This window comes from Ambystoma mexicanum, chromosome 8 (assembly GCF_040938575.1).
Source record: "Ambystoma mexicanum isolate Mex_15411 chromosome 8, UKY_AmexF1_1, whole genome shotgun sequence".
NCBI classification, from domain to species: domain Eukaryota; kingdom Metazoa; phylum Chordata; class Amphibia; order Caudata; family Ambystomatidae; genus Ambystoma; species Ambystoma mexicanum.
This window is the reverse complement of record NC_090929.1, coordinates 1,689,963,597-1,689,975,875: the sequence shown is the minus strand read 5'-3', so window position 1 is coordinate 1,689,975,875 and position 12,279 is coordinate 1,689,963,597. Positions and strand designations below refer to the sequence as shown.

The 12,279-nt window shown below is 47.5% G+C and overlaps 1 protein-coding gene across 1 annotated transcript in view; it reads right to left on the bottom strand.

Annotated features, from left to right (window-relative positions):
* Positions 1–1,375: 1,375 nt before the first annotated feature.
* LOC138473461 (deleted in malignant brain tumors 1 protein-like) overlaps positions 1,376–12,279 on the bottom strand; it is a 37,202-nt gene continuing 26,298 nt past the window's right edge. Inside the window, exons 4-6 of the mRNA XM_069612109.1 lie at positions 6,473–6,499; positions 3,643–3,657; positions 1,376–1,449 (exon numbers count right to left, since the gene is read on the bottom strand). Coding sequence (XP_069468210.1) covers positions 1,376–1,449; positions 3,643–3,657; positions 6,473–6,499 — 116 coding nt within the window. The remainder of the gene's footprint in view (positions 1,450–3,642; positions 3,658–6,472; positions 6,500–12,279) is intronic.

Here is a 12,279-nt window from a genome sequence, read left to right as displayed (position 1 = left end):
GAGCTGCCGTCAAAGTTAAGTTTTCTCTGGGATTTATCATATTTTCCCATCTTGACTGAGGGTTTGGAGGGGGCTGGTGGGGCGCGGACTGCCCTGCCCAGGGTGCTCCGAAGGCTCTTCACTAAAAAGGGTTTCTCGTAATGTCCTGAGAGTACTGGTCCCGAGAACCTCAAGAAACAAAGCTCTTGCTCTAGCCAAGTTCTGTTCCCTCCTGATCGGGAAGAAAGGTGGGGGAAGGTCTCCTGGAACGGGCCCCCGTGTCAAAGATGATGCGGCGTGCGGTCCCGGGGGGGTCCGTGCTTGTATATGCGGGTATTTTAAAATATTTATTTAGGTTAATTCACTTGGAAGAGGAGGATGGGGGACCCCTGATATCGCCGGGGTGTCGCTTCGGGACTCTGTTTGGAGTTCAACTCGCCATGCTGCCGTTGTCAACTGGAGTGTTGGGGCCAGGAGAAGGTGGGCTGGCGAAGTGCGACCCCCGCGGCAGTCAGGCGGGCCTGCCTTCCGAGGCGCACCGGCGGAGGGGGGGAGGCTCGAGTCCGTGTCTCCACGGAACAGAGATGGCTACGACCTCCCTCCCGCTCCTTACCTCCACACGTGGCTGTCCGCTCGTACTCCGGGCTGTCCGGATCGTGTCTGCGCTTCGGCCCTCCCGGGTTTCACCGGATCGCTCTGATCGCCCCCACCTCCGACGTCTCGCTGGATTCTGGTGCTTCCTGTCCAATCTTCGGATGGGGGGCGAGGATGGGGCGACGGTGATAGGTAGCTTCGCGCCCAGCCTTCCGGGCTCTGGCGACGGTGCCCCCACGGCGACCGGGTCCCGGCGGGAACACCGGATCCTCGGCAGCTCTGTCGGGGGGGGGCGTCTCTATTACGCCTCACTTGTTGAGCACGCCAGGTCTCCGTGCAGGAAGTCTCCGGGCCTCCGCAGGGGGGCGTCGGCGGCCGCACTCTAGCCCGCGCCCGTCAGGCCCGCAGGACGCAGCCCAGACTCTAGACCCCGCCGGCCGTGTAATGTCTTGGAGTGGCCGATTTTCTTCCAAATTTCGCGTGCAGGCAGCTGGGGTTCGTCGTTTTACCGGGGACGTGCAAGGAATACGTGGAAACACCGAAAACAGCAAGGATTATGCAGGATTGATGCGGGGCTGATCGGGAGCCTACGCCAAGGCGGCCATCTTGGTTGGCCCTCTAGCACCCTCTGATGTGCCTGTAGTTATAAGGGACCTTTCCCTTCTCTTGATCCTTCACCAGTAGGCCTATTGGAATTTGATACATTGAGACTTCCCAATGCAATCAGTCTTATGGGAAGTAACATAGATTCTGGCTCATCTAGAGATCCATGTCAAAGCACTCTTACCAGACATTCCTAATATTATGCTTGGGATCTTGAAATGTCAACTGCAGGGTGTTTAAATGATTGTTCAAAGTCTGCCAGGGTGATACCACCTTTGGAAAAAAAAAAACAATGCTCAACCTTTGGATTCTGCCACCTTTAATCCAATTTCAAAGCTATCATGCATGGCCAAGTTGATTTAAAAAGCGTTTTCTTGTCAATTTTCGGAATGCATCAAAGAAAAACAATATTTTGTCACATCAACAGGCAGAGCCTAGGCCGCTGCACGAGGTGGAACCCACTGCTAAACACTGATTGTACTACCATTCATTCTAGATGAACGAAGAACGCATTCTGATCCCAAAGGAACTGAACCTTTGGTTCCCCTAGTTGTGTACTCTGGGTTCAGTATGGTAAGCCATGATGTTCTTCACTGTAGGCTTACCACGATCGGCTGTGGAGACGCCATACTGGATTGCTTGAGATCGTTCCTGGGTCGCTCACAGTCAATAATGATGCCTCTGTTTACTATACTGCCTGGTAGCTAGGGGGCGTGCACCCTATCCCTGAGAGGCATGGGTCTCTGATTGGGTACTACCATCATATGCATCCCTGAGGAGGCTCTAGATGAGGATCTTTCAGAACATGGCTGAGTAAGCCAGGTCGAGGACCATCAGGAATATTTAGGGCTTGGTGTCAGCAGTGTCAGATCCAACCTTCGGTCTCACCACCTGAAACTTACAATCATCACTTCTTAATCACATCTCCTCAACCATTTAACCCTTCATGTATGACCCCTCTTCCTCTCTTGTCACATAGTCCCAGAGGGCAGATGAAATGCTAGTCGGGTCCCTGGTGCCATAAGGGACAACAATTTGAAAAACTAAGTGTGTCTGATGACCTCCCCAGCTGCCATTGATGTATTCTATATGTTTATATGCGTGAAGCTGGACATGTACACCTTGTGTTCTTGAAAGGTGGGCCATTGGCCTTGCCCTCATCCACTGCTTAGCCATTGGCTGTCCCTCTGGTCTATCTGCCCTTTATTTATCCTCCAGCCCTCTACATATCATCCATCACATTCATGCTCCCCCTCCAGTCCCATACATACGCCAGTGCGCGTATCTCGGCGAGACCACCACCCATCTAAGAGATGTGTGGACAAAGTGAATGACTTGCACCCCTCAGACACAGATACACTGAGCACCATCAAAGTCTGCAATAATAGCACTTATTATTACAGGGCTAAGATGCAAAAGGACTTAAAATAATTTGATGTCATCACAGGTACATGTATGTAATTTAGAAAGAACTTAAAAGCCGACTGAGTGGTTTTCGCTCCCTAGTACTCATATTTTGTCCCCCACGCTCACTGTCAACCATATTGCCTCGGCCGCACATTCGCGAATGTTTACCGCCCCTCTTTCTTATTGCCCCTCTTATCCCACAGAGATGACAAATAACTGGTGAGAGCTCCACAATGTTACAGAAAACAGGAAATTAGCAGAAGAGAGGAGTCTGGCTACCTTTCCATGCTATCGGATTCAATGTATCTGCTCAGATGCAGATTCCCAAAAGTGTATTGCGTGATCTAAGGGGCTGTGCAGTGGCCTTGCAAACACATTACATTCACACACTGCGACGATGCCTTTGCGACATATTGGGGATTTCCATCTTGGTAGGAGGTAAAGGACATCTGAAGGGACTCCCATGCACGCTACCTGTGAGCAGAACTATCCTCTTTAAACACCTGCATGTGAAGTGGGTCTGTAGTGTCCAGAACAACACACAGTTAAATCACATGGCACTTGCAGCCCCTTTGTTTTTACATGGAGTTGCCTTCTTTCTCTAAACGGAATGGGGTTTATTAATTTGTATTTTCCATGCCACAATTATGAGGGTATCATTGTTTGAAAATATTGGGTCACGGCACAAATCTGAGTCGTTGTTTTCAAAGTGGGACCTCCAAGAGAGGATTCTTAGCAGAAACGGTCTCTCCCCCCATCCTCGGCACCATGCAGTTTCATGGTATGGGGCCGGTGTGGGTGGTTTCTGCTAGGCTGGCATGCACTCACCTCCCCATCCTCGGCACCATGCAGTATAGTGGTACAGACCAGTGTGGCTGGTTTCTGCTAGGCTTGCATGCTCTGCCCACAGTGTTTGACATGAGCCTCCTCGATCTCCAGATTCCCAATCCATCCTCTCTGGGTATTATTCTCTTTATCGCCCCATCCACTTAACCTTCCATTATACATTATACCCCAATTAAAGGAAGCATCATCAAATATGGCACCAATGTATCTTACCTGTTCCTGGGTTGACTGCAGCAGATGTTGCGGAGAAGAATGAATGAAAAAAAAACAGAAAATAATAAAAACAGTCATGGCAAGTAATGATATGCTCTCAAGACAATTTGTACCAATCATAAGCCTACCAAGAGCTCACTGCACCGCTCTGTTTACTCTGTTCATCTGCACAGTTTGCTCCAACTCTTCCATGCCCATGAGTATAGCTCTGCTATTCAGCAGTATTCTATAGCACTCAACATCTTTGATCCCTAATGATATCCCTTGGATCCTTCTCCTACAACCTTCTTCTCGTCTGACCAGCCCTCTGTCTTATTTGTATGACCTTCACATGGAGTCTTCTTCCACTCATTGTTCCTCTGTCCCTAACATGTTACATAACAGCACACTCTGGCTATATCCCAAATGATCTGTCAGATGTTTAACCCCACTAATGAAAGAATGTGTTTGTTAATAAATACAGAAAATCCTCTGTCTCTCTGACCCTCAACCTTTCTTCTCTGCTCTTCATAAACACGCACATCCGTTCTCAGACCCTCAGTCTTGTTCTTCTGTCTTTATTGATAAGTTTAACTCACTATTCAGCATTTTTCCCAGTTCACCTTTTTGAAGACTGTCAAGAAATTGTATATGGCTGATAGGCAGTTCTTGTTCGGTTAATTTTCCTAAAAGCAGTCTTTCTCTCTCTCTCTCGCTCACACCCACTCTCAGCTCTCTCTCCTTGGTTGTCTCTTTGCTACTGCATTTGGCTTGAAGACTGAATACTCTTGTACCATCATCCACATCTATTCATCATTATCGATGACTCCCTATCTCTTGGATCACCAGTCTCTTATATCACCCCTTACTGACGACGGCCTATCTCTTGGATCAACAGCCTTGTATTTCAATCCTTTCTGATCACTACCTATCTCTTGGATCACAAGCCTCATCTATCCATTCTTACTGAAGACGGCCTATCTCTTGGATCATCAGCCTCATCTATCCATCCCTACTGAAGACTGCCTATATCTTAATTTTCCCTTGAGCCTGTGTCCGGATTTCTGACCATGCTATTATCCCTCTTTCTTCACTACTGTGTGCAATATGGGGCACCCTTGGCCATTGCCATGGGAAAAGGGGAGCAACGAATTCTGCGCTAGGCTTAGTGAATGTAACCTCACTTTGCTTCGGTGATCGGATCATTCAGTCCAACTTTCTAAATCATGATTTTATTTTTCATTTACGATTACATCATTCATATAGCTTATTAAAAACATTAAATTTATAGAGCCACCCATAAAGTTTCATAATAGCACAATTCTTCTTAGGACAATCAAAAGTAGAAATGCATACCATTTAAAATGTCTCATCAAAGTAAACATCTTAGGCGTTAAGTGGTTAGGGGACAGGATCGATCTACATAATATTCCCTATCTTGCCAGATGTTCATAATGAACTTTTACTTTAAATATTTATTTAACAATGTCTTTAAACAGAAATTAATCTGTATCATATTTGAAATGTACAGCAGACATAGAATTCATCTATACACAATATCACATTTCCAGAGATGACAAGAACACAGTGCATTGATGCACATAGGAAGTCTATCTTCTAATTTAATGAGGGTGAAACCTAGACAGAGGTGTTTGCTCTTCCTCTACAAACTCTGCTATTTTCTCCATAAAAACAACTGAAGTTGTATCGAATCATTTCGGAATGGAAAATTCCTCATCTGCCTCTGTTGTTCCAGGACAATGTCTACCCCTTCTGCTCTTTTACAAAAACTTCCTGCCTCTACTAACCTATCTCTACAATCCTTCCTCTCTCTTTTTCTCTGGTGATTCCAGCCACCTCTTGCATTCTTGTTCTTCTCTCTGAGTTTTTGTTTTGTCTGTCTGTCAGTCGTCAAGGTCAGCTGTTGTTTGTTTGATGTCCATATTATCATTCCCATTTGTCCACTATCCACATTTCTTATCCTGACTCTTGTCTCCTGATCTATCTTTACTCATCTCTCTTAAAGATGCTGTCCTTTTTGTCTGATCTTCCACACAGTGAAATTAGCCGAAGACCCTGTTGTTTCTGGTTGCCTCTGGTACAGGTCCACCCTTTTACAAATCCTGCAATCTTTTTTTCTCAGTCTGAATTGTCAGTCTTTTCTGCAACTACTTAGTCAAATCACTGTGCCCTGGTTAGAACATCCAGCCTCAGGATTTGTGAAAAATGTGTAAATTAAGAAATGTATAAATAAACAAATATATGAAGCAAGGTGCTCTCAACACCCTTCTTCAGGGTTCATGCCCTATTTCTCCCAACATATATTGCCACTTGTATCCAATACCCTATTGAATTAGTAAAACAATGTGCAGTGGGTCTGTCTGTACACAGACCACCTCTCAACAATGAACTCTAAAATGTAGGCAATTGGTGTAAACATGGAGGGTTGGCACAATCTCAAACAGAATGTGGAGAATGCCCGCAGTTGGACATCATGGGCTCCTAGACACTCCTTTCGGTTTAACAGTGCTCCTTAAAAGCCACTCATTGTCATCACACACCCATGTAGTGTGTGCACCTCTTGCCACCCCATTTAATGCCGTGGTCTGCAACCACTGGGTCTCCAGGTGTTTGGAACAATAACTCCCATGATCCCTTGCCATTGACTATGCTGGCAGTTGTAGTAGAAACATCTGGAGAGCAAAAGGTTGTAGACCCTTGACTAGTGGGTCTGACCGTCCTTATCATTAATGCCTTCCTCCAGGTACACGCCTTACATCCTTGCTCACCTGTAACATCGAGCTCACTAACTCACATTGTGGGCATGCATAAGAAACCAATCCATAATTACCAGTTGGCGTCATTGTTGTGGTGTGACCTGTAAAGAGAAGCAGCCCAGGTGAATCCAAAGCCACAATTGTTTCTGGAGCAGAGCTTCACTCATTGCCATCTCCAATCCCTTCATCATTCAGCAGGTTGAGTATGTGCTTTCTCATAACATTTAGGCAAAATTCACATTTTTTTTCAGACATCTCAACCCGGCTACCGTTGTGCAGTACACATGTTACACACCCAATAAAATGAAGGATTGCAAACCACAGTAATGGGAAGGATAAGACGAAAACACACACACGCAAACACACACACACACACACACACACATGCACACACACGCATGCACACACACGCATATACACATACACACATACACAGCCACACAAATGCACACACACACACCACACACTAGCCAGCCACATTCAGGGTCACTGGGAACACCTACAATATCAATTGCACAGTGTGGGGTTCCCGCTTTAATCCAAAGCGCTTTACATTATAACAGCAAGTTACATTGAAAAATATAACAGTAGAAGCAATTTACAAGACATGAATCAAACCAATAAAACAGTAGGTAGAGCAATTAACCTTTGAGTGTAAGTAAGGGAAGGAGGGGGATGAGAAAGGGAAGGAGGAGGGAGACAGAAAGGGCATTAGGATGCGGATGTAAGGAGGGAGGGGTAAGGGTAAGGGAAAGGAGCGGGTAGGGAAGGTGAGTGGGGGAAGATGTGAGGGAGGAGAGAGAGAAGTGAGAGGGGGTAAGGGTATCAGGGCGGGGGATTTAGAAGGAGAGATTTCAAGGAAGTACGCAAGGAGGAAAAGGTGGCGATGGGGCGGATAGAGAGAGGGAGGGAGTTCCAGTGCAGGGGGGCTAGGAGCTGAAAGGAGCAGAAACGGGAAGAGGTACATGGGGAAGGGGGGACAGTGAGAATGAAGAGATCAGCGGATCGATGGGAGCGGGAAGGGATGTAGAAAGAAAGGAGAGAAGTGAGATAAGGGGGGGCGAGGTCGTGAAGAGATTTAAGGATGAGACAGAGGAAATGAAATTTAAGTTGGGAGTGAAAGGGAAGCCAACCAAGGTAAGAAAGCGAGGAGGAAATGGAGTTGTGAGGAGCAAGGAGACATAGAGTATGGATGGCCAAGTGGTAGAGGGATTTAAGGGGGGCGAGATGAAATGCAGGGAGTTCAAAGAGGATAGAGGAGCAATAGAAGAGGCGAGAGAAGATGAGGGAGGAGATTAAAGGTTTAGTGGCATGGAAGGTGAGAGATGAGCAGACTTTACGAATGTTGAAGAGGTGGTAGCGACAGGCGCGAGAGACAAGAGAAATGTGGCGGGGAAATGAGAGGGAGGAGTCAAAGTGAATGCCTAGGTTGAGAGCGTGGGAAGAGATAGGGAGATTACAGCGGAGAAAGTGGATAAAAGGTGGAGGAGAGGGAGGGGGAAGAGTGTTGGAGGGAAAGAATAAGATTTCAGTCTTATCAGTGTTGAGGGAAAGGAAGCGGGATGACATCCAATTTTTAATGGCAGTAAGACAGGAAGAGAGTTTAAGGTGAAGGTCATCAGAGAAAGAACAGAAGGAAAGGAAGAGTTGGGTGTCATCAGCATAGAAATGGTGAGAGATACCGAAGGAAGAGATGATGGGGGCAAGAAGAGAGGTGTAAAGAGAGAATAGGAAAGGGCCAAGAACCGAACCTTGGGGTACGCCGTAATCCAAGGGGAGAGTGGATGAGGTACGACCGCCTCAGGAGACAGCAAAAGAGCGGGAGGAGAGGTAGGAGGAGAGCCAGTTGAGAACAGAGCTTTTGAAACCAAAGGAAGAAAGAGTGTTGAGAAGTAAGGGGTGATCGACAGTGTCAAAGGCAGCAGAGAGGTCGAGGAGGATGAGGACAGAGGATTGCTTACAGTATCGAGCAGAGAAGAGGGAGTTGAGAACATAAGTGAGAGCAGTTTCAGGGGAGTGTTTAGGTCGGAGCCCAGATTGAGAGGGAGGAATGAGGCAAAGGTTAGAAACAAAGGCTAAGAGCTGGGAATAGGCTAGGCATTCAAGGAATTTAGAGAGGAATGGTAGTAGGGAGGTTGGACAGAAGTTTTAGGCAAGAAGGGGATTGGCAGAGGGTTTCTTCAGGATAGGTATAATGGTAGCATGCTTGAATGCGGAGGGGAAGGGAGCTGAGGAGAGACATATGTTGAACAAGGAGGTTAAGTAAGGAATGAGAAGAGGGTAGATCTTCGGGATAAGGAGGGTAGGGAGAGGGTCAGTAGGGGCAGACGTAGGATGGGCTTTGGATAGGAGAAGGGACACATCAGAAGGGGATACGGGCTAGAAGTTAGACATGCAAGCTGAGGGGGCTAGGGGGATATGGAGGAAAGGGAAGGAGAGGAAGGGGAGGGGGGAATAGGAAGGAGAGCAGAGAATGTTTTGACGAAGAGAGAGAATCTTGGAGGAGAAGAAGTCAGCAAAGTCAGGAGAGAGGGAGGATGTGGTTAAGGGGTCAGGGGTGGGCAGGGAGAGAAGACGAGAGAGGGTTTGAAAGATACGGCGAGGGTGAGAGGCTTGGAAGTGGAGAAGGTTAGAATAGTAGGAACGTTTAGCAGAGCTGAGGCAGGAGTCATAAAGAGAGTGGTAAGAGAAATAGGGTGTTTGATTGGATAAAGAGGGACATTTGAGCCAGTGTCGCTCGAGGCGACGGAGGAGACGCCGCATGGAGAGAAGTTGAGCGGAGAGCCATGGTTGAGAGGGTTTGCGAGTAGGACCAAAGGAGGAAATGGGGTCAAGTTGATCAAGGGTGGAGGAAATAGAGGAGGAAAGAGTGGATATAGTATCATTGGCAGAGAGAGAAGAGAAATCAGGGAGGGGGGAAGAGAGGAAGAACAAGTGTCGAAAAAGAGAGAAGGACTAAAGTTGCAAAGGTCACGTCAAGAGAAAGAGGTAGGGGAGGGTACAGGAACAGAAAAAGAGAGAAGGGGAGTAAGGGAGAAGGAGAGTAAAGCATGGTCAGAGAGATAGTTGGGTAGTGTAGAGACGGTGGAGGAGGGGTAGGAAGAGTTAAAGATAAGGTCAAGAGTGGAGCCAAAAGAGTGGGTAGGAGAAGAGAGAGGAGGTAAGAGTCAAGGATGGAGAGGAGAGGGGAAGAGTGAGGGCGAGTAGGGCGGTGAAGATTGAAGTCGCCAAGTACAGTGAGGGGGGAGGGAGAGGTAAGAGAGAAAAGGTGGTCGAGGTCATCATAGAATGAGGAAAGGGGGCCAGGAGGTTGGTAGATGATTCGAAAGGAGATGGAGTGAGGGGAAGTAAAGGATTTGTATAGGTATTCGAAGGAAGGGAAGGTGGGAAGAGGCAGTGGAGAGGTAGAGGAAAGCTATTTAGGGTGGAAGAGGAGGCCAATGCGACCACCACAGCCAAAAGAACAAGAGATATGAGAGAAGGAGGAAGAGGAGGTGGTGAGAGAGGCAGGGACAGTAGAGTTGTGAAGAGGCGAAAATGGCAGGACTTAATGCACCCTATTCAGCCAATTAGAGCTGCCCTCTTGCTCAACTGTACAGAGCAGAACAAATGCAAGCTATGCATTTCATAGTGCCCCTTTCTGCCTGAAGCTCTAAAGGGTCTGCAGTGCACATTTATTCAACAGCCATGCTTGCCCAAGTAACTGTCATCCTCAGGCCCTTACGAGTAGAGAGACAGAAATGAATGTTAATGGACAGTCCTTCTCAGAGCCACCCAAAAAGCACAGCCACTCCCCAACAATTGCTACTACCACCTGTGCCTTAGAAGGAAAGGCTGACCCTTTACACAGACTCAGGGGATGTCAGGCTCCACTGCTTCTCTGTTTGATGGCATCCACCCTTAGTCCTGATCATTGTGCCAGATTCTGCACCAGTACCACATGCTCCTACCTTTGGTGAGAAATGTGTCTGTCTCTACCTTCTTCTGAGCAGTGCTAATCCAAATCTGCGTAAATGCCTGTTCGCGTGCTGTCACGCCACACGCACTATTCACGTCACTGAGGCGTAACAATGCTCTGTGACAGAGGTTCCCTGGACCCTCTTTGATTAGAGACTCCCAAAACGCTGTCTTATTTCCTCCCTCCCATTTCCTTCCGCAATCCACATTGACAGAAGAGAACGGAAACTGAAAGAGCGCCTCCAGCACTTTTGTGGTGCAACGTTCGGAGTGCACAGGTGGGAGCTACAACCACTTGGTGGTGACTCTCGGCTCCAGGAATTAAAACAGATGTGTTGATGCATTTAGTGCTGCAAGACTTTTGGTCCCCATTTTCCTTGGATCTAGTAATTCATAGTTGGGCTAATCAGCCAGTTGGCCAGATGGACTAGACACAAGGAGTCTGTTCTACATGAAGCCGTCGTAGACTTTTCAGGCCTGTTGAAATGTGTCTCTTCTTCTAGCACCAAGTAACATTCGGACTGCTCTGTTTTGTACTCCTGGTATGTGTCTCAGGGAGTACCTGGGGGGTGCCTATGTACAGACTGTGGCAGTAATGCAGTCCTGAGATGGGCAGAGCCTGAACGAATTCTGTGTTAGAATTTGAGGAAAGGAACAATCCTCCACAGATGGAAGAGATCATTTGTGTCTTGAAAGACAGTTACCGATTGAAGAGGATGCCCAAGTTCCTGGGTAAGGGTGACAAAATGGAAGAAGTACCCAAGAAAGATGGCCAGGGTAAAAGGAGGCTGGTTCTGGGTTTCTGACTGCATGCCACTATTTCTGTTTTGGTGCCATTCAGACACAGGACACTCTTGGACATCCAGTCTTGACTTTGAATAGTTTGTTATGATGGGAACCTTGTTTACTTTGTTGTCAGAGCGTATAAGGATATAAGCGTATCGGATTCCCACCAGTTCTACTAGAGTGGTGCATGGTCTCACGCATGCAATGAAGAGCCACTGGGCCATGCAGAGGGTGGGAATTACGTGTGTATGGTCTTAGTGATACACACAACCATCTGTTTTACAGGAATGAGGAAAGGCAAGCCAGGGCCGAATTGGAGGTGCCAATCAACTCTTCCAGAGAATGGATAAGGATGACATGATACACTGTGCCACAGGCTGCTGACAGATATAGGACAATTAATTCCATGACAGAAAGGGGTTCCCTCAGTGTCACCTTCCTGAAAAGGTGCTCCCTAGAGCCACTCTCCACCGGAAACAGCACTGTCAAAGTGGTCCAAAGATGAGTGTGTGCAGTGCATCTGCATCAATCACGTAGCTGTGAAAGGGGGGGCTGCAGACTGGTGGAGGCCTTGGGACAGGCGATCAGGAGTTAGGCAAAAAGGTAAAGGTCTTGTGGGGGTAGGCAGCGGCAGGCGGTTTATCGAGTGAGGCACCAATGAGAGAGAAAGGCAGAGGACTTGCAGTTGGCAGGATAGGGATCGAGCGGAGGCGAAGGTGGATGGAGGACAGGGGATGGATTTCTGGGTGTTCATTAAGTGTGCTTCTCTTTAATTATTTCCTTCCTGGTGTTGTGGTGAGTGAGGGGATAGGATTTCAGGTCTAATCCGGTGAGGAGGGAGAGTTTGAGGCAGTTCGGTGGGTTTAAAAGGGTCTTTGGTGAAGTTCTATGTGGTTGAGCAACAACATTGTGGAGGAGCAGTGCTTTAAGCCTTGTTCTTAATGGGCCAAACGATAGGTTCAACAGGAACTTTTCAGTGGTTTAAATGAGATTAGCAGTGCATGTTTGAGACAGTCTATGGGGGTGTTCTGCAAAGTACTGCAATAGAGCAGTAGGAACGGCGCCTGCCCAACTCACCACTGCCGGTTCAGCAGATTTGATGATTGACAGTTTTTATGTATTTTTCAGGGGAGGCTTG